The sequence below is a fragment of the Drosophila ananassae genome, chromosome 3R, assembly GCF_017639315.1.
Source record: "Drosophila ananassae strain 14024-0371.13 chromosome 3R, ASM1763931v2, whole genome shotgun sequence".
Classification (NCBI taxonomy): domain Eukaryota; kingdom Metazoa; phylum Arthropoda; class Insecta; order Diptera; family Drosophilidae; genus Drosophila; species Drosophila ananassae.
The window spans coordinates 601880-624770 of NC_057930.1; the positions used below are offsets into that span (position 1 = coordinate 601880).

Here is a 22891-nt window from a genome sequence, read left to right on the forward strand (position 1 = left end):
AAGCGGGGTGGAATGTTATAAAGGTCTAGATGCGATAAAGTCTCTGCCAGATTTTCTTGGTTTAGAAGAAGAATATGTCTCGTGGCGGCAAGCAGCATTGGCTACGTATGAAACATACAGGCCCTACGACCGCAGCTCAAGGCACCACAAGGCGATTGGAAGTAGTCGACAGAAGGGAAACTATAAGAGGGTTGCGATTTCGCAGAGGATTGTCAGACAAATGGCGCTAGAGAGTGAATCTCCTCTCTCAAGATTACCAAGAATAGATCTCAGTCGGTTAGCTAGTATAATGAGGTTGCCGAGGAGGAAACGGCAGATATAGGCCCGGGAAAGGAAACGGACGTTAATTTTAGTTGTAGGAAAAAAGGGCAGAATGCGCCAGAGTCAGATGTCGCGACGATACACAGCGAAAAGTCGTTAACTTATGATATCGAAGCTAGTGACATACCAGTTACTGCTTCCAGAATCAGATAATTAGGGAGAAACAGTCACCCTGAGTTGAAGGACATTTAACATATACTGATTCGGAATAAAGACACGGCACCTTATTACGTTTAGAAGTAAGGATAACTTGATAGACCAGATAAAGGATGTTGCAACTGCTAACGTGAGTAAATGCAATACACTGCGAGCTGCCCGACTCTGGCCAATATTCAAGATAAGTTGGTTATGCTTTTTCATGCTACCAAGTCCTGGTACTGCAGGCATTGGGTGACGGATATAACAAGGAAAGACGAAGAAAAGGAAATAATGGCCATACAGCATAACAGGGCTCATAGAGCTGCCCAGAAAATGTATAGCCGGGTTTTACTCGGCTATTATTTCCAAAAATGGGTTAGATAGCATCCGAAGTGGTTCTTAATTGGAGGGTTTTATGAGAAGGGAAAATACGCAACGCATCCCAAAAAACAAGGGCTTGGAGTGACTCCAATAGCCACAATAGACAAGTTTTCTTAGTTCTCATTGGTTGAGCCTATATCCTTGCGCTTTATTTATTTCCTTTGGAATGACCCCACCGGCTGCATTATTTACCGAAAGACGGTAGCGATACATGCACTTCATGCGTACACCCGACATTATGAAAAAAAAGAGGATCGGCGTATCAATATGCCAAAACTGGGTCCGCCGATTAGGAAGCATCGGCCAAACGTCAGAATACATGAAGCGTTACTGATTTGGCTCAGTGTAAAATGACACCACTCGGTGTCAAGATTGCATTTACTTAGTTGACCAGAAGTTGGCAGAACATAGTTGACCTCCACAATTAAATGCGCCCTTGGGCGCATTCCCTCAGGCATCTGAGACTTCATTTTTGAAGAACAAGTCTTCGCGGATATGGAAAGGACCGAGGACGTCCCTATTTTAAAGGAGGGAGTAGTTAAAAATAGTCAATCGACTATTATTTACTCCTCATAGTGGAACCTTTTCGAGGTATACGTCTTGCAATAGAGCGTCAAAGCTACGAATCGTATGATTGGTGGTTTTTTAACCTTGGCTAGCGGTCTTAGTTGCTGATAAGCTCACCGGTACGAAAGAAGCATAGGTAATTTTCGGTAGGATAGTTTTTTAGTTGAAGTTTAGCAGTCGCTCAAGACACATTCAATAAAGAATCATCAACCTATACTCATCCCCCGCCTTTTGTTCTACGTGGGATAAGTCTTGAGTGGGAAGCTTCCAACCACAACTGGCCGAGACTCAAACGGTTGCACGCAGACTGCCGCTGGCCTTCGCCCACCGCACGCGTAAAAGGAGTAAAACCGGGATAACCGGTTTTTTGCATCCTTGGAAGCCGCACCCACAACTCTGGATCCGGCGAATATATTAATTTATACATTAAGGTTGCATAGTTATATTCTAAACCTGAAATATAATTTAGGACTAAGGATCTTCACAAAAATTATCGGTTTTGCTTAAAATTAACCAATTCAAATATAACCCCTGACGTTCGTTTTCTATGATAAAATCCCACAATGAATATTCATTTTTATAATTAAAGCTTAAATGAACGTTGAAATAGAAATGAACATGTTCAAAATTAACGAGTATTTTTCGTTTTTTTTTTTAGGCCAATTTACATAATGTACACAAAAATTGAACAAATATGACAATATGAGCGAGGGTAAAATCTGGATGAAAAAAATCAAGGGATCACCTCGTAAATCGAGAACATTGTATATATAAATAAAAAGAGGAATGTGTACCTGAAGATCCATCGATCTAATAATAAAAAAAAAGACTGGCACGATGATTTTAATAAAATTGGGCCTTAAAGCAATAGCTTGTGGCATTGTTTTAATACTTGATAATATGTTAAACGCCTACGGAAGTCATATCATTCCCCACACGCATGGTAAATATAATTTATACTTTAAAGTTTTCATTACCGTAAAAACATAAAAAATGAACCTTAAACGGGAGGACATGCGTCATTTGGTCTAAGGAATGCTTGTTTTGCTAATTTCAGTAAAATGGAAAACATTATTACAGTAACCCACTTTTTTAAGGTCCATTTTTGTGGTGTTCTAATGACTTTAGCTAACACCAGAACTTTAGCTCATATGACCGAAGAGCTTTTAAATAAATGCCTTTATACAATAGAGCCAATAGATCAAATTCCTAAAATTTCCTTAAAGTTTTATCGACTCATGTTTTTATTAATTTTTTGTTATACGCCTTTAGTGATTAATTATACTTTTTCCTATTCAGAAAAAATTATAAATGATACGGATCTCACCGGGGTGTACAAAATGAAGTGTAAGCTCTGTTAGCCCGTAGCCCATAGAGCACCCTATATATAAAAATACAAAATATTTGACTTCCTAGGCAGGCCAATATTTCTTACCCTTACTGTATGGAGAGAAAAGGGAGAAACAAATTGAAAGAGACATATGAAAAGCCCTGTTACCCACGCATCCACTGACTGAAAGTAGGTAGAAAATCATGCGATCTTACCGTTAGGTCGGGAAGCTTTAGTGCAGCAGGGAATGGCTGTACTTACCCACGCTCGCAGAAATCATTTTATGTTGATCTTTTGCCGAGTGAAGAGCCTCGAGCACATATTGTGAAATAATAAGAAAATCCCGCGGACTGTCAGGAGACAGTAGTACCACCAAAGCCACCCCCGCCGAATCAGTGGAACACACATGGTGCTTGTAGCCGCATCGTACCATCAGTGCACCGTACCCCAACTCCGATCTTCTCCCCGGTTGGCGATAAGGTGTCATTCAGCAGCTGCAGTAGCAACCAGCGGATGCCGCCTGCGTGCAACCGTTTGAGTCTCGGCCAGTTGTGGTTGGAAGCTTCCCACTCAAGACTTATCCCACGTAGATCAAAAGGCGGGGAATGAGTATAGACTGATGATTCTTTATTGAATGTGTCTTGAGCGACTGCTTAACTTCAACTAAAAAACTATCCCACCGAAAATTACCTATGCTTCTTTTGCTTAAGGTGAGCTGCCGTCATGATTTTGTGAGCCAGCATAGGACCCACATAGCCAAGTATTTAGTTTTAAGCATGATGACCATGCCAACGAGCATGTATGTGTGTCAATATTGTCATTAACGCGGATTGACGCGGCGAACCTCGATAGCTGCGCCACAAAGTATCAACTTCCTACCATAATAATAATTTCCACGGCGAACCTCGATAAGCAAACCCTAAGTCTCTAAGCAAACCCCACCCAGCCTCGAAAGAGAGATCAGCCAGGTCTTTCCCCCCCATTGTACAATTTTCTTATAGCATTAAGTCAACAGCAAAGATCACCTACGTCATCTTGGGCCCAACGATGGATGCAGAAGCGGTAAAGCTGAGTGAGTAAAGAAAACGAAGAGTAAAGAGTTTGCATACATATGGATAAGTACAATGGGAAATCCCTGTTATGTTCTGCCTTTCTATCCCAAACTATGAAGATTAGTTGTTATTGTTGAGCTATCAGCGTTTTGATAACGACCGAATTAATAAAGAATCCACTATTCAATTTTAATATTTTTATTGGGTCAATTTAACACCAAAACAACTGCAGCGGCCGATCCCAACAAAACCGAATATACAAGTGCATAAACCTAAGAGCTTGCGCAGAAGCTCCATCAAAGCTCCCAAAGTTCATGCGCTACAAAAAAACAACAAAGCGCATGCGAATCTGGGAGAAACAAAGAATATGGAACAGCTGATAACGGGCAATTAGCGGACCGTTGCGGCTAGTTACACTGAGAGACTTAAATATAAATAATTATGATATTTGATGCTGGCACAAGTCCCAACAGTAATTTTAGTTTAGTACCGCTACTTTTGAGAATATTCAATTATACGAAATGAACATGAAAGGTTCTAATATCTAAGGCACTAATATCTTTCACTTGGAACACTTCGAATCCGAACATTGCAGTTGAACATGGGTAGACCCCCACTGTTTGGTGAAACGTCTACATGGTAGGGAGGGTATAGAAGAAGGACCACAACACCCAGTCTTTCAGGTATTGGGGTCAGTAGAATCAATCACCCAAGGTCAGTCTACTCCCTTCGTTCCTTTCCAACTTCCCCATCTGTGTCTACGAGAAAATCCGTAAGGTACTTGGTCTAGATTGCCGTGCCCTCACCCACGCCCCTTTCGACTGAGCCCAGCCGTCCCCAAGTAGACAGAGGAGGTGCGGCAGAGACCATTCGTGCAGTGTTAGGGACAGTTTACTGCACTTAATAGTTTGACAAAACCGTACGTCCGTTATAGATTTTTGGCGCCCAGCGTAAAGGCCGAGATTCGTGTATATTTAACCGAACAACGTGGTTTATATGAATCAGCCCAAAAACCCCACTCTATTTACCATCCCTTATTGAATCCTTTCCTTTGGCCAATTTCCAAAATTTATATATAAGTAGAGTCAGAGTTTGCGTATGTACACCAGTGGATTGCTGTGACTCTGAGAGCAGTCGGACACAGACCGTGGTTATAAAGTATGCAAAGAAACATGGATTCTTATCGAATCCGAATCAAAGGGCGACTATGACAGCCATAGGATTTTTATCATTGAGCCCAACTCGATTTTATACCATGTCAGCTTAGTTTCCCTGTCCCATTTGAAAAAGTACGAGTGAGATTGTCTATATCTGGTTCATATCGAAATAGTCCTCTACATCTCATATAGTTGTATTCCGTTTAGTTGAAAATAAATCTCTACTGCCCTAGAATATAATAATCAACGCAATGGGAAGATCCGAGGGTAAGCCTCTCAAATTATTATCGAATATACTATTTACGGCTTGAATCTTAAGTAAATCATTTATCGCGAACTTCCGTTAGTATACTTTGTGCGAGAATGTCGGTTAGAAGAAGTACCGAAAATATAGCAGCCACTCTTTTGGAGAGTGTGGTGCTGTGTGCCATTTGTAACGAAACGAGCCCTAATGATAGTATCTTGGAAACTCCTTGTTAGCATAAGTTTCACAAAGCATGTCTGTTAGCATGGCTGGAAAACAATGATACCGAATATACTATTATCGAATATACTATTTAAGGCTTGAATCTTAAGTAAATCATTTATCGCGAACTTCCGTTAGTATACTTTGTGCGACAATGTCGGTTAGAAGAAGTACCGAAAATATAGCAGCCACTCCGTTGGAGAGTGTGGTGCTGCTAACGATAGTATCTTGGAAACTCCTTGTAAGCATAAGTTTCACAAAGCATGTCTGTTAGCATGGCTGGAAAACAATGATACCTTTTCGAACTGCAGGCAAAGCTGTCCTCGAGCTTTGATGATAGATAGACAGTGTACTCCTTCCGAATGTAGAATGCCGAGTAATATATAGACCGACCAGGAATCTAACACAAATCATTCTGGAACCATTCCACGATCTCGTATGAATACCAGGTCACAGGCTTCCAACAATTCAAATACTAATAACACAGGCTGACAATTTCCAACTTTTTTTTCCTCCACGCATAATTTTACCTGCTCCATAACCTTTAGGCTCCCCTGAACCAAAGTCCAGAACAAACATAGGTTCTATCACCCACCGTTTCCGCGGTACACCGAAGAGAAGAAATTGATCAAATTTTACCATATATTGAATTATGTAGGGCCGTGTAATGGCGATGACCATCATAGTTTCTAGTACATATCATTTTTGAAATGTATGTGTACCAACTAAAATTCAAAAATGGTATCTAGCAGTTACCATATCTTTGGAATACTCATCCAAAGTTGAAATCTCAGATTTTCTACATTAATTTTTGGTCTTCTATGATTTTTTTTCCAAACATTTTCCCATGGAAGATTTTTATTTTCTTATTGAAATCAGTAGATCATACCATGTTTTAATTTTGGATTTAAGGAAAAACTCGAAATAATTTTATTGAAATTATTATAGGTGGCTAAACAATATTTTCTTCAATTAAATTGGAGTTTTTAATCTCGTATTTTTAAAAAGTCATGGCTATCTACAACTTCTGTAAAGCTTTACTAAACAAGCTAAACCTGCAATAGATACGTTTTGAACAAAGAAACAAATTTAGATAGCCATGACTTTTTGAAAATATGAGATCAAAAACTCCAATTTAATTGAAGAAAATATTGTTTAACCATCTATATTAAATTCTATAAAACTATTTCGAGTTTTTCCTTAAATCCAAAATTAAAACATGGTATGATCTACTGATTTCAATAAGAAAATAAAAATCTCCCATAGAAAAATGTTTGGGGAAAAAATCATAGAAGACCAAAAATTAATGTAGAAAATCGGAGATTTCAACTTTGGATGAGTATTCCCAAAGATATGGTAACTGCTATATACCATTTTTTTAATTTTAGTTGGTACACATACATTTCAAAAATAATATGTACTAGAAACAATGATGGTCATAGCCATTACACGGCCTACATAATTCAATATATGGTAAAATTTGATCGATTTTTTCTCTTAGGTGTACCGCGGAAACTGTGGGTTATAGAACCTATGTTTGTTCTGGACTTTGGTTCAGGGGAGCTTAAAGGTTATGGAGCAGGTGAAATTATGCGTGGAGATTTTTTTGCTGTTGGCCTGTGTAATCAGAGAATAAGAGCGGGTAGTTCGAGCCCTAGACGTGAACTCGTTCAGGATAGGATCTCTAGGGAACAAAACTCAATGCAAGAGGAACGTATTCAGAGAATTATTTCCAGTTCATTGGAGAATTATAGAGCATGTTTGACAGCCTCAATTAGTGACCAAATAACTACAGCATTACGAATTTAAACATATTCTCTCGAGACCAACAAGAAGAAGCCCAACTTGAATGGGATAACGATAAAGCATATTCGTTACCACGAGTCAGCAATGCCAGCAATGCACGCAACAACAGTCAGAGATATAGACCACCAAATGCTAGATCAAATGATATTCAACTAGAACAACCAGATAGGATTTCTAATGTCATTTCCAATTGGCGCATCAAGTTCAGTGGTACGACCAATGACCTTCCGGTCGAAGATTTCATTACTGAGTCAATTGTCTTGCTTCCCAGTGCCTTATTTGTAATTTCCCGTTGCTTAGTCAATTTGCCCATCTTCTATTCGCTGGACCAGCACTTTTCATTCTTTTGGCGTATCCATAGAACGTCCGAACATATATTAAAAACGCTATTAGACGCAGAAAGCAAGGAACAAATGAGAGTTTTGATGAATTTCTTGACTCAATCTTGTCTATATCCGATTCATTGCGCGAACCAATGTCAGATGGCGACATAGCTACTGAGGTTAGGAACAACATAAGTCCAGACCTTAAACTAGAACTAATACATGTAGATACCCCAGATTTAGCAAGTTTACGAAAAGAATGTCATAGGCACGAAGAGTTTTACCGTAGTTTTCGTACTCGGTCAACAACACGACCAACTATGCGTAGGAATTTCGTAGACGAACTATGTGCTCAAGAAGAATTTGAGGATACTCCCGGCGAAATCGAAGAGGAATGTACGGGCGAAGTCTTGGCCATTAGATCACCTGAGAAAGTAAAATGCTGGAATTGCGAGGAGATAGATCATCGATATCATGATTGCCTTAAGCCACGGCGAATTTTCTGCTATGATTGCGGCTTGCTCGATACGTACAAGCCAAGCTGCTCTAAATGCAACGCGAACCCGGAAAACTCCGCCAGGGATATCCGCCGCAATCCGAGAGGGGGATGTCCGCCAGTAGCCTCGGACCCTGTAGCAACAAATTCCAGTATCACCAGCACACTGATCAGTTCTACAGTCTCCACTTAAGCCCTACCATATTCGTCTCAAAGAGTACCAGAAGCGCAGAGAAGAATTATTTAGGAACCCCTGTTCTTCCACAGTAAGTGCAAGATCGTCTTAACGTATGCGCGAATTTTGGTGCAGAAAGAAGAACTTGCGAAGTTTTACCATCTCGTCAATTGTACGAACGGCGAAGATATACGACCATTCACTTCACTTACAGTCTTCGGTGAGGAAGTTTTGGCACTGCTAGATAGCGGTGCTAACAAGTGTGTTATAGGAGAAAGCTTAGCACAAAAAGTTATATCGCAAAACCTTTTCCCTAAGAATTTAAAAGGAGTAGTCCGAACCGCGGATGGACAGACACAGTCCGTATTCGGTCTTATTAAAATTCCGCTAACATACAACTCAATATCAGCCGAGTTCTCATTTTTAGTAGTACCGTCAATAAAGCAAAACTTAATTTGTGGAATAGATTTCTGGAAACGTTTCGGAATCTCCATCTTACATTCCAGTTTCTTAAACGAAATTAGCATACCAGATTCCTTACAACCGCCTCTGAGCCTCAAACAACAGGCACAACTAAAGACAGTTATCCTCTCTTTTCCGTCGTTCGAAAAAGAGGGACCAGGATACACGTCGTTAATCGAACACAATATTGAAGTAGCCGACGCGAAGCCAATCAAACAACGCTTTTACTCCATTTCGCCCGCAAAAGAGAAATTGCTTTGTGACGAAATAGATCGCATGCTTGAACCATGGTCTTCACCGGTAATGCTTCATGTCAAGCCAGGCAAGGTTCGTTTGTGTTTGGATGCTCGGAAACTTAACTCCGTAACCGTGAGGGATGCCTATCCTATTCCTACAATGGAAGGACTCCTCAGCCGTCTCCCACCGGTTCACTGCATATCCAAGATTGACCTTAAAGACGCCTTTTGGCAAATATGCCTCGACAAAGATTCTCGAGCAAAAACTGCCTTTACCATACCGAACAGACCATTGTACCAATTCAAGCGGATGCCAATCGGACTGACGAATGCACCCCAAACAATGTGCAGGTTAATGGACCTGGTAATTCTGTACAATCTCAAGCAGAACGTTTTAGTTTATCTTGACGACCTGTTGATTCTATCGAATCCCATCTATCACACCTATCTGAAGTAGCCACTCAACTAAGGCAGGAAGGCAGGACTAACTATAAACATTAACAAAAGCCAGTTTTGTCTTAAACAAGTAGACTACCTTGGTTATATAGTTGGAGAAGGAACCTTACGAGTCAACCCAGACAAAATTGCTGCTGTCAAAGAATTTCCAATCCCTCAGAACCAACGACAACTTAGACGATTCCTTGGAATGACTGGTTGATACCAACATTTCATTCCTAACTATTCAACGATTATATTTCCTTGACCGAACTCCTAAAAGGAAAATCCCTACAGTGGAATCCTATGGCACAAGCAGCTTTTGAGGAGATCAAGAAGCAACTGTGCTCTGCGTAACTACACTATGACAGAACTGTAATGCCTAGCCGTAGTTTTAGCTATCCAGAAATTCCGAATGTATATTGAAGGACATGTATTTGAAGTAGTCACAGATCATGCAAGCCTCGTTGGCTCATGAACCAATCCGACCTGAATGGACAATTGCAAGGTGGGCTATTAAACTGCAGGGATGTGGGTTCACAATTGTTCAGCGAGAAAGTTGTGGCCGACGTCCTTTCCAGAACGTATGAAGGTACGGTCGCAGATGCCATTTCCACTCTCGAGTATGAAACTCTTCCGCAAATCGATTTGGATGCAGAAGCATTCAAGTCACCCGAATATACTTCATTGATAGAAAAGTTCAAAAGGTTTGATCTACCAGATTTTCAAGTCATGGATGGTTATATTTATCACCGAACTGAGTTTTCTGATAACAGCCATGCGGATGATCGTTGGAAACTGTTAGTTCCCAATTCACTGCGTGTCGAAGTTATATAAGCAGCACACGATCAGCCGGCTTCAGACGAATTCCAACAAATCCGATCGAACATAGAAAAGTATGTGTCAAAAGCCTATGAACGAAATAAACGAAGCTATGATCTGAGATGTCGACCGCGAACCTTTGAGGTAGGGCAAAATGTCATCAAAAGAAATTTCTTGTTAAGCAAGGCAGCTGAAAATTTTAACGCCAAGCTTGCCTCAGTTGGAATGAGAGCTCGAATCTAGAAGAAACTAGGCCAATCTTGTTACTTGCTGGAGGACATGAATGGCAAGGAAATATCATGCCAAAGATATTTGGTAACTGGGTACTCGCTTAGTGTTATCCAGTTTTAATGCAAGGGTTTTCCCTCGATTCAAACTGTAGGGGAGGGGTGTGTAGCGAGCACCCTATATATAAAAATACAAAATAATTGACTTCCTAGGCAGGCCAATATTTCTTACCCTTACTGTATGGAGAGAAAAGGGAGAAACAAATTGAAAGAGACATACGAAAAGCCCTGTTACCCACGCATCCACTGACTGAAAGTAGGTAGAAAATCATGCGATCTTACCGTTAGGTCGGGAAGCTTTAGTGCAGCAGGGAATGGCTGTACTTACCCACGCTCGCAGAAATCATTTTATGTTGATCTTTTGCCGAGTGAAGAGCCTCGAGCACATATTGTGAAATAATAAGAAAATCCCGCGGTAGTGTGAAAACAAAACTATACAGTGAAGACAGTGCAGGCCATTTAGCCAGCAGATTTAAGGCAGTTTAATAATAAAAAGCTGCTTGTGTTTGTGTGTGGGTTAAAAATTCATAAGTTGAGACTCCCAAATAATTAAATAGTGCAAGTTTAAAACCTGACCAATCCCTTGTCAGGTAGCCCATTTGACCAGGATCAGCCTGATAGGCTCTCCGTGTGGCAAGTGGCCTCGGATCGGACGTCGGATCAGTCAGGAGACAGTAGTACCACCAAAGCCGCATCGTACCATCAGTGCACCGTACCCCAACTCCGATCTTCTCCCCGGTTGGCGATAAAGTGTCGTTCAGCAGCTGCAGTAGCAACCAACGGATGCCGCCGCGCCCGATTAGGTTTTTCTTTTTTTGCTTAAGTGAGCTGCAGTCATGATTTTGTGAGCCGGCATAGGACCCACATAGCCAAGTATTTAGTTTTGAGCATGATGACCATGCCTACGAGCATGTATGTGTGTCAATATTGTCATTAACGCGGATTTGACGCGAATAATTTTCACGGCGAACCTCGATAGCTGCGCCAAAAAAAGTATCGACTCCCAACCATAATAAAAAGTCCCTTTGTTGTAGTATTATAAATTGCATTTCATAAATTTCTTGCATAGATGCAGTCTTTCACATGTATGAATTAATTAGTGTAGGACCTTATCTTTAAATTTAGTCTCTAAGCAAACCCACCCAGCCTCGAAAGAGAGATCAGCCAGGTCTTTCCCCCATTGTACAATTTTCTAATAGCATTAAGTCAACAGCAAAGATCACCTTCGTCATCTTGGTAAAGCTGAGTGAGTAAAGAAAACGAAGAGTATACATATGGATTGCATACATATGGATAAGTACAATGGGACATCCCTTTTATGTTCTGCCTTTCTATCCCAAACTATGAAGATTAGTTGTTATTTTAGTTTAGTACCGCTACTTTTGAGAATATTCAATTATACGAAATGAACATGAAAGGTTCTAATATCTAAGGCACTAATATCTTTCACTTGGAGCACTTCGAATCCGAACATTGCAGTTGAACATGGGTAGACCCCCACTGTTTGGTGAAACGTCTACATGGTAGGGAGGGTATAGAAGAAGAACTACAACACCCAGTCTTTCAGGTATCAGGGTCAGTAGAATCAATCACGCAGGGTCAGTCTACTCCCTTCGTTCCTTTCCGACTTCCCCATCTCTGTCTACGAGAAAATGCGTAAGGTACTTGGTCTAGATTGCCGTGCCCTCACCCACGCTCCTTTCGACTGAGCCCAGCCGTCCCCAGTAGACAGAGGAGGTGCCGCAGAGACCATTCGTGCAGTGTTAGGGACAGTTTACTGTACTTAATAGTTTTATGTATATAATAGTGCTATGTACTAGTTCTGGGTCTGCTGACTCAGGTCGCATGGTATATGGACTGCTGAGGCTTGCTGGTTTTGCTTGCTCAGGTCAGTCGGTCATTCGTACCGCATTCGTACAATATAAAAATGCTGTATTCTGTTTCTGGCGCCGACTATTAGAGCAGGGTTATTAGGTCTTGTCTAACAAGGTGCCAACAAGCTCAATGAGACCATTAATTTTGTAAAGGGTATTGTCCAGTATCTCTATTAAATTCCTAAAAAAAATAATCGTCAACGAACTTAAATTACAAAAATTAACGTACACGTACGAAATCTCCAGAAATCTCCCTCCGCTGCTCTGATAGCGTTGCCTTCCGCACCATTCACCAAATAAATGAACAATAACAAACGATAATTGCTCTCGCAAGCCTCTTTCCGACAGTACATGCCCCCAAGTACTTAAAATAAAAAGAAAATACTTAAAATAAAAACCGTTAAAAAATACACAAACCGCGAGACGAAAACAATATTCAAGACAACATTATTATTACTGCTTCCTACTCTTTAGTAGCCAAAGCAGCGAGACGAAAACAATATTCAACACAACATTATTATTACCGCTTATTACTGCTTCCTACTCTTCAGTAGCAAAACAGCACAATATCGTACCGCAAACGCAAATGAAAAAACCAAAATGACAAAATAAAAATTACCGCCTACCAAGAACCCACGAATAACTCTCGTTCCTCCTCTTCCATTCCCCAGTCCCCTAACCTCACAAGCATAGCTTGCAAATAACTGTTAACCGATTCGAGCGGTCTCAAAATAAGTGTTTGTCACTGAGACTTTGAGCAAAAAGTCTGAGAGCAACCGATTGAGTTGCTCGTATACAAATGCTCAGTCAAAGCACACTTTTTCTGTTTTCGTTTGGTGTGCTCATTCTAGGACCGTTTGCTTGCGTTCGACGATTCAAAAAGTCTTTTTGTGCATGTACATATGTGTGTATGTGAAGTTTAGTGGGCTCAACTTGACAATTTGCTTTGTAAATTTCTCGTGTAAACATTGATTTAACAAATTTATTGAAAATGGGACGAGAACTTAATAAAAAAGAGCATTAATTTTTTATATTTAACAAAATGGACAACAAAGTTGTCCAAAGTTTAATTGTTAAGCTTAACTCAAAATGAATTTAAAAGGAAACTATCCATTTTTTTAATTAAAATAATCAATATATTAGTTTGAAATTGGAAAATTCACGTTTAAAATTTTAATAAGTTTTTTCGTCAAATTTCATGTACCATGTGCCACTGTGCAGCGAAACGAAAACAAATTATTGAAAAGACTTTTTGCGCTGGACTTTTTCAGTCAATCGGTCTTATACTGAGTCTCTCTGTGCGAGTGTCACTTAAATCTCTCATTGAGCGATGTTCGGTAGATGAGAGTTTCATGATTTGCTCATTGTAATTCGTTCAACAGAAAACCGAAACAAAAACAAATCAAAGCCTGCTGTTCAGAGAGGAACCGCAACGGCATGCTTTGTATCGGTTGCTCTCGCAAACAGAGCGTAAGAAAAAAAACGGGTAACAGTTATTTGCAAGCTATGCTCACAAGCTCATACCAGCCAAAATCATCTGCTTTATCTGCTTAAAAATAATATAAGCTATCCCCATTTCTCATCATTTTCACTTTTACAACAAATACATGCTGATCATGAATCAAACAACCCAACATCTTCTATTCAAAATAAACCAACCTTTCAAACAATTATTTTAAATACTCAAAAACCGAACACCGACATCTCTGACGATTCCATGAGCGATATATAATATAATTTAGTCAATTCGAAGCCAACATCTGCTCTCTAGATATTGAAATACTAACACCACGTAATGTCCTTATCGGTAATTTGTATGCATATATACCCCTATCCCAATTAGTAGCAAACCACCGAAATTCTTCAAATAGTAGATCTTAAGTATATTTTGAAGATTTTAATGCCTCCATCCAATGTGGGGGGTCACCCTCACATAACATTAGAAGATACTAAATTAAAGAAGTCTTAAACAGACCAACTTCAACTATCCTCAATGACGGCTCAATACATCACTCCACCCATAACTCATTCACAGCTATTGATCTTACATTAGCTTCCACATCGCTATTCCCTTTCTGTAAGTGGTCAGTTAGAGATTCTCTATACGGTAATGATCACTATTCCATATTTACCATATCCCATATCCTCGAATAAACCCGAAAAACTTACCTCCACATCCAAAAATTAAGCTATACAAAGCCAATTGGTATTTGTTCCGCTTAGATAATAAAAGGGATTAAAGAGGCAGCTAATGTAGCTATCCCGCAAACCAGACCCTCCCTTTTAGCGGAATGTCTCTTGGTGGAGCTAAACGACCTGAAACATGAAAGCCAATCCCTTCCGCATGCATACAAGCAAACTCGGAGCACTGCTGTCCTGATTTCCTACAGAAAGCTAATGCGCTATTCAAATACAGATTAATAATATAAAAAAAGGTTATCCTTTTTTTCCCACTTTACAGCCTACCCGTTTTACAGCACGTCCAACCGACCGAGGAACGCTGCTGCATAACGTACGGCTCGAGTTGCGGGTATAAAGAAAGATTAAGAGAAGAGTAGGAGTATGATATCACGAGGAAGAGTGTGGCACTCTCCCAAACCACCTTTAAATTAATACCTAATCTCATGTGCTCAACCACCTCTATTCTTGTTAAGGACTACGCATTATCCTCAAAACACCGAGGGATATTTATAGTCTAATCTACAATACGAATAGCTTACACTGTATAAAGAGACACAACATTGAAACTGAAGCCCCTGGAAGCCCCGGGCATCGATACATCACTGCATTTATTTTAAAATGCGAGGACTTCAATAACAATATTTAAAGAGCCTTTCTAAGATATAACCCATAAATACTCAGACTGGAAATGGCTTAATGGTGAACGCGGCTCAATCGTTTCATGAGGCCTGCTACCCCAACACTTCTCGGTATTTATTGCGGAAGCAGTAGCGGAAGCAGGCCTTTGAGCTTAAAGAAGAATAAATAATCTACAATGAGTCTACTATGCAAGGAGTTAAAAACCTTTTATTCGATATTTATCAGCTTTGCATCAAAAATATTAGTTAAATTACGCTATTATGGGTCCCGGTGCATATATAAATAAACGGTAACGAGACAAAGACGTAAGGCTAGCCGGACAGGCTCCTTGCCATACCATACCTGGAGTACAATCTGAAATAACATAAAAAGATATTGCTCGACATCGAATTGGTCTTAACCACTGGTATAAACAATTTTACGTCGACAGATTTAAATTTCCTGTGACGTACAAAAGAAGGGAATGTGTCATTGTCACTGGATAAAAACTGGGCACACAAATGTCACCCATAAACAAAATCTCAATGGTGAAAGCCGGCCGACTGTCTCGAACTGGGGAGAACTGGAGACCTATCAGACAAGATATATACTTCATAATCGGACACAATCATACCCTTAGAACCTTCAGTCTTACCCCATCATAAAATCTATTACCTAACTTATTAATAACAACAGAAACTTTTTAATACTCTTCCTAGCCATATGTAAAATTAATCACCCTAATTGAACTCCAAATTGAATTCATTAACTCCTTTCATAAATTGATAAAAAAATATATATTAAACTAGCTGTCCCGGCAGGACTTCGTACTGCCAGCTGTTGTTTTTTTTTGTTGCGTTCAGAATCTTCTTTTGTGACAAAACTTAAAATTTTTCAAACTTAAAAAATTATCTGATACAGTAAGAACTGAAGATAGCTAAAATTAAGTTTCGCGGAGCTATCATTTTAATCATTTTCAATCCCAAAAATTAAAGAGTACCCTCTTATTTTATTCAACTTCATTTATGAATAAAACCATGAAGTTTTATTATTATTTTCGATACATCATGTTGCTTACTTACAAAACAGAGTTTTCCACCACAGAGTCCTCTCTGTCTCTCTGTCTCTACCTCTGTCTCTGTCTCTGTCTCTGTCTCTAGAAGTTTTTATAGCCAACAGAGACAGAGGACAGCCGATTTTCTATCCGTTTTTATTGATATATTAGAGATGATTTTCTAGCCGTAATAATTGATAAATTAGAGATAATTTTTAAGCGGTTTTTATCGCTAAATTAGCGATGATTTTTCTAGCGGTTGTTATTGTTCAACGTTACTACTACACTTGATGCATAAACAATAATGATGGCCGACAACTGTGTAGGGAGTGAGAAAGAAGAGGACCGGCTTCGTTCTCATCCCTACTCCTTGCTGTTTACTGCGTCAGAAGTGACACCTGTAGACATCTGGCGGGGATAACTAATTAAATGACGATTGATCAGTTTTCGACCGGAGAGAAAAATGATTAAATTACTAAAATGGCTTATTAAAAAATAAGGGTTGATCGTTAGAAGGGTGAAAATTGAGGTGTTGGGACTTGTGCCAGCATCAAATAACATAATTATTGCAATTTAATTCTCCCAGTGTAACTAGCTGCAGCGGTCCACTAATTGCCCGTTATCAGCTGTATTATATTCTTTGTTTCTCCCAAATTCGCATGCGCTTTGTTGTACTTTTGTAGCGCATGCACTTTGGGAGCTTTGGTGGAGCTTCTGCGCAAGCTCTTAGGTTTTATGACTTGTAATTCGGCATTGTTTTTTACCGGCCGCGGAATATGTTTTGGGGTTAAATTGACCCAATAAAAATATTGAAATCGAATTGTGGATTGTGTATTAATTCGGTCGCTATCAAATTCTGATAGCTCAACATGAGGATTGTATGTATTTTTGTATGTTGTATCATAAAAAAAGAGAAATTAAAAATTTTGTCTAAAAAATAAAAATAAAAATTTAGGGGTGGACTACCCCTAACATTTAGGGGGATGAAAAATAGATGTTGGCCGATTCTCATAGATACCGGATAAGCACAAAAAATTTCATCAAAATCGGTCAAGCCGTTTCGGAGGAGTATGGTAACGAAAACTGTGACACGAGAATTTTATATATTAGATTAATATAAAATATAATAGCTATAGTAGCTAGTTACTCAGTTAGATTCTCTCCTACGATCCTCAGTAGCTAGTTACTCCTCCTTAAATTAGTATTACATAAATAAATAAATAAATCATCAAATTTAAAAAAAAAAAATATCGATATTACTAAAAACAAAGATAATTACTTTAACGAGTTTTTGTTATTTCTTATGACGAAATAAAAATTAATCTAATAAAAAAACCTATTGACGTGGTAAAATAAATGTGGCGAGCCAGCATGCCATACCCAAAACACCTGATATCAATTTCGAAGATAAAAAAAATTAAATTTACGTGTTACTAAATTATATATATATTATCAATAAAAAAATAAGTACACTCAATCAACAAAACTGCGATATCTCTTGCACTAAATAATCACTGTTTAGGAACTACGAAAACGAAATGGTAACACTAGAACTTACTGGGGCATAGATCCCAACCAGTCTTGTCCTGCCAATAAGAATATCCAATCAGCCCAAAAATGTACCAACTGCGGAGGGCAACCAAATCGCTACCCAGTCTACAAAGAACTAAACTCAATACCAAAATACCTATACCAAAATACAGTCAAACCTCACTACGGAATCCTTCAACAGCAAATGCACCATTCGTACCATCAAAGACGACACCAATCTTTGCTAAGGCTTTGTGCAGCTTTTAAGCCATGGTATTTCATGCGGAAAACTTAATACCAACACATAATCAGTGTCTCCATTATGTATATCCACGAGGCATGCCAATATTTTACTTAAAATAAACTCAAGTCTCATTTGATATTCCACAACTACAGCAACGTAAAAATCCTCTCAGATACACACCTTACAAAAAATTTCTACATGGAAGACATCATCCCAACAACAAGCACATGGCGGGACTGGAATTCTGGGTAAAATAAAATTCTATTAAAACACCACGCCATTTTCAAAGGCTTTTAGAATAAACTTTTAGAATAAAACTGAACAGTGGTAACCAAGTCATTATAGCCGCTATTGATTGCCCCCTCGGTTTGTCACATCTGAAAGTAAATTTTTGCATCGACCATCATCGATGCAGCTCGAATCTCTACTCCGATAGACCGTACAAATAAAAACGGAGCAACCATTAAATAGAACAGGTTTTTTCCAAAAGCGGCGAATGAAAACGACATAGGTCAACACAACAACATTTATCCTTATAAAAGTACTTAAGCATGAAGAAGATCACGCCCACTGCCAAAGCACTCTTTATGGAGGGCCCACCCATGTCTAAAGTCACCAATGGGAACTTTTATGTCTATTAAAATCCCACGAGCAGCTGGGCCCGCAACAAAGATGGAACCAATACATTTGCAGAACATCTTCAAATTTATTTCTACCAAATATTTTTCAACAAAAAAAAATTTAACACCTGAATCTCAACACTCAATCAACATCAATCTAATTGAACCCTTGAATTCAGTCAAAACAATATTGCACACATCCGAACTACAGATAAAATAGTTATCGAGCTCTCACACTGTGACGTTGTCACTGTTGCAGACTTTGCAGACGACAGAGCTATACTCAGTCGCCCCAGATGCTCCTCAGAAGCAACAGGTAAACTTTTCCGTCACTTCATCAAGGTAGAAAAATGGGTAAATGTAAAGTACTTGGGAGTACATCCCCGAAAAGGGGCTCAAATGGCGCAGGAATATCGGGGAAGAATACAGCTATATCTGAATGCAAATAGCCTCCATTATTAATGCGCGGTGAAAGTACAGGCCAGAACAAGGTACAGCCTTAGAGGTACAGGTCTACAAGCTGGGAAAGCTGCAAAGCAATGCCAATCACAAAAGGCAAGTACATCTCAACGCGTCGCAGTCACTGAAGACAAACGACACTGGCGAAATAATGACCTCCTGAATTATTTAGGGAACGCTCCCGACTGCTCTTCATCACTAGGCTGGCAGAAAATTAAATATCTTAATCGACCTTGGGTCGGCCAAAAAGTACATAAGGCCCATTAAAGAGCTAAGAATGTCGGTCGAAACCCCTTTCACTGTGAGGTCTATCCATGGCTCCACGGCTTCTTTCTATTAGAAATGCTGACCAAGTTTGATGCCATAGTAGGCTTCGCTAACGCGAGCAGGAGAGGCATTAGACCTAACCAAAAGCGTCACTAGAATACGCAAACGTCACTGAGAAACCCAGGTACTTTGACTGCGACACATTTAGCGAAAACCGAATTCAAAAAAGCATTTTCGGCATCTAAAAACTCGCTTTCTTTTAACACCATTGCTACAATTCGAACCACGAGCGACGAACCCGTCTACTTCAAGTTGTACCTCTATCCTATGGGCAGCACATTTTGTAAATAAAGAAATCAAAGAACTGCTGAAAAATTCATAATTATACCTTCTAGGTCCCCATAGAATAGCCTCACTTGGGTGGTGGACAAAAAAGGGACCGACAATAACGGCGACAGAAAGAAGCGATTCGAAAAGCTAAATATTTACTGCCCTAGATTTGAAATCAGGGTATCAAGACAGAGACAAAAATCTCATTTTCAATTAACGGAGGCAACTACGAATTCTGACGTCTACCCTTCAGGTTAAAAAAACGCTGGCAGTATATTGCAAAGAACCATCAATGATATGCTTTAAGAGAAAATAGGGAAAATATGTTACGTCTATGTGAACGATGTCGTTTCTGAAAGTAAAAAGCGAGCACAAGCGCTTCCTTGGTGCCAACATGACGGTGGCACAAGAAAATACCAAGATGATTAAAGAGAGCGTTGAATTTTTAGAACTCATCGTTACTAGGGGAGGATACAGAACTGACGCGGAAAAGGTTGAGGTATAAAGCTCCTTTTCCCTGACCCAAAAATCGGTTTAGTCTAAGGTCCTTCCTCGGCCTGGCGAGGTATTAAAGAAGCTTCGTAAATACTTCGCCTCGATTGCTGCTACTAACTACTAACTGTGACAACTTTAAAGAAGAAATGGCACTGTCTGTAAAAGTATGTCTGAAAAAGTGACTATTCCCAGCGCAGCACATTCGATCACCTGCGAAATATCCTAACGTCGAAAGACGTCATACTGACGTACCCTCATTAAAAGTTACCATTTAACCTGACCACCGACGCCTCGGCTACACTAGAACACTACTGATAAACCTCTAAACTGCTTTAGAAACCACACCATTTTGGAAGAAGCAAGTCTGTCCTCTTCGACGAAACTTTGGCAATAAAACTCGCCACATTATCAACTTATATGACAAAAATATGCTCATCGAATCTGTTAAAGAAATTTTTAACAATATTGTTAATGCAAGAGTTAATGCAACTCTTGCGAGCATCCAACATGCCCCTATAACACGAGTTCCCTGCAACAAGGCAACAAGGCAACAAAGTTTTGGCATTGTAAAAACTGGCTAGCGAAGTTGTTGCAAATTGCAAATATGCAAACTAAGCCAAGTACGACGTTGGAGAAATGTTGCTTATTGATATTTTTATAGATGAAATCTTCTTAAAATTGTATTTAAAAATTCCAAATTCGTTATTGTACAGCCCTTAGCTTTTAGATCAATAAGACTTATGAGCTCCTAGCTGACTTATGAGAATTTCTATCCAAATATTAAAATCATATATTGCGACAACGAGGATTCTTTCAATTCCGGATCAATCACGCCCTTTCTGAAAAACCAATACTGCATCAAAGTAGTCAATTCGGCACCGCTACACAGTAGCTCCAATGGCCAAATGGAAGGATTCCTACATTTATTTCAATCGAAGGATTCCTATAGAGGCCAGAGACGGTCATCTACGCCAACAGCGGCGAGATTAAGCTGGATACAGTCAAAATTGTAAGGCACAAGACAGAATTAACGCTTCAAACAGAAGCGACCGTGTCTTCGAAGTTGGTGAAAAAGTACACCTGTGTAACAATAGGAGACTAGGGAACAAGGAGATGCCGCTCTATTCAGAGAGCGTGTGGAAGCCGATCCGGAAACATCGGTTGTCATTAGAGGGAAAGTTGCCCATAAGGACAACATCAAATGTCATTTCAGCTTTCCTGTTCGCCCTTTTATTCTCTTATATTCGCCCAAGCCCATTTGCTTGCCGTAATATCCATCGAACTACTGTTCACCGCAAGCACGCGGATCACCGACTTCTCACATACTAAATATATCGTGGTGTTAGACGTGAATGTTTAACTGTGGGAACAGTATGGTCTAATTAGGCACTAGACAAATTTGTCTGAGTTTTCCATCATATTGACTCCGTGGTCAGAATGATCGAACTGTTCCCACAATCGAAAATATGAAAGCTGCTGGATGTCGACATCAGCCATGTCAGAAAATTCTGAATGAGCTAAAAATACACCGCAAAACGGCCAGGAGTCATGATTTGACCTAAATACAATTGTTGGGACTTGTGCCAGCATCAAATAACATAATTATTGCAATTTAATTCTCCCAGTGTAACTAGCTGCAGCGGTCCACTAATTGCCCGTTATCAGCTGTATTATATTCTTTGTTTCTCCCAGATTCGCATGCGCTTTGTTGTATTTTTGTAGCGCATGCACTTTGGGAGCTTTGGTGGAGCTTCTGCGCAAGCTCTTAGGTTTTATGACTTGTAATTCGGCATTGTTTTGGACCGACCGCGGAATTTGTTTTGGGGTTAAATTGACCCATAATAAATTGATTTGTAAAATTGAACCTGGTCTATTAATTCGGCCGCTATCAAAACGCTGATAGCTCAACATTGGTGACCCCGACGTGATCGCGCTCTAATTGATTTGTGATCATTAAAGTGCTTAAAGGAAACCTTGTAAAGGAAAACTTGTTGCTATTGTTTCCATTACATTGCACCTTGCACAAACACAAATTACATAATGGAGTCTGGAGACTTATTTAGTGCCTCGGTTCCTGCAAGCAGGGAAAGGATATTGCGGCGAAGGGCAGAAGTGACCTGCCAGGAGATGGAAGCCCTGCATAATAAGGTCAAGGCTGCAGTGCAGAAGGGAGATTTGACCATCATGGTACTGGAGCCGTTGGAAATTGCGTTGCGCAAGAAATTCACCGCACTCCAGGATGAGTTAGAGCGATTGAGCTCAGTTGAAGTTGGGAGTGAATTATGCTGGAAGTTCTCCCAGCTTGCCGCTGATGTGCGCTTTGACATTCAGGTGGGAATGGCAAAGCACTCCATGAGGGTACCTGCACACTCCACTCGTCTCGACGGCACCAATGGTCCCACTGCTTCGTCCATAGCAGAACCAACCATAGCGGTGGTGAAGGTGCAGGATGGTCCGTTGGAAAATCGTCGCTCATGCAGTCAGGATTACCCGCTGGACCGCGACATCCAATCGGGTTCTCGGGATTTGAAGTTGGAACAAACCTTGAACAACGATCACGATAGCCAGGACGTGGGCCATTTCGTCTCATCAGTGCCCCTGCTATCCACCGCTCCCCCCGTGGTCGCTATTTCAACGTCGCATCTGGCAGTTGTCTGCGATGGATTTTCTGAAGCTGCTATACTTAATCCCTCATCTGGCCCGGGATTTGGATTATTGTCACCGTTGCCGATTAAGTCAGCGCCCCAGGTCTGACTCCATTCTGG

General features: G+C 40.0%; 1 protein-coding gene across 1 annotated transcript in view; it reads left to right on the forward strand.

Moving 5' to 3' along the window:
* LOC26514679 (lachesin) overlaps positions 1-22891 on the forward strand; it is a 372156-nt gene that overhangs the window by 77705 nt on the left and 271560 nt on the right. The window contains 1 exon segment of the mRNA XM_044716619.1: positions 2066-2350. Within this exon segment, the coding sequence (XP_044572554.1) occupies positions 2245-2350 (106 nt within the window). The 5' untranslated portion in view covers positions 2066-2244.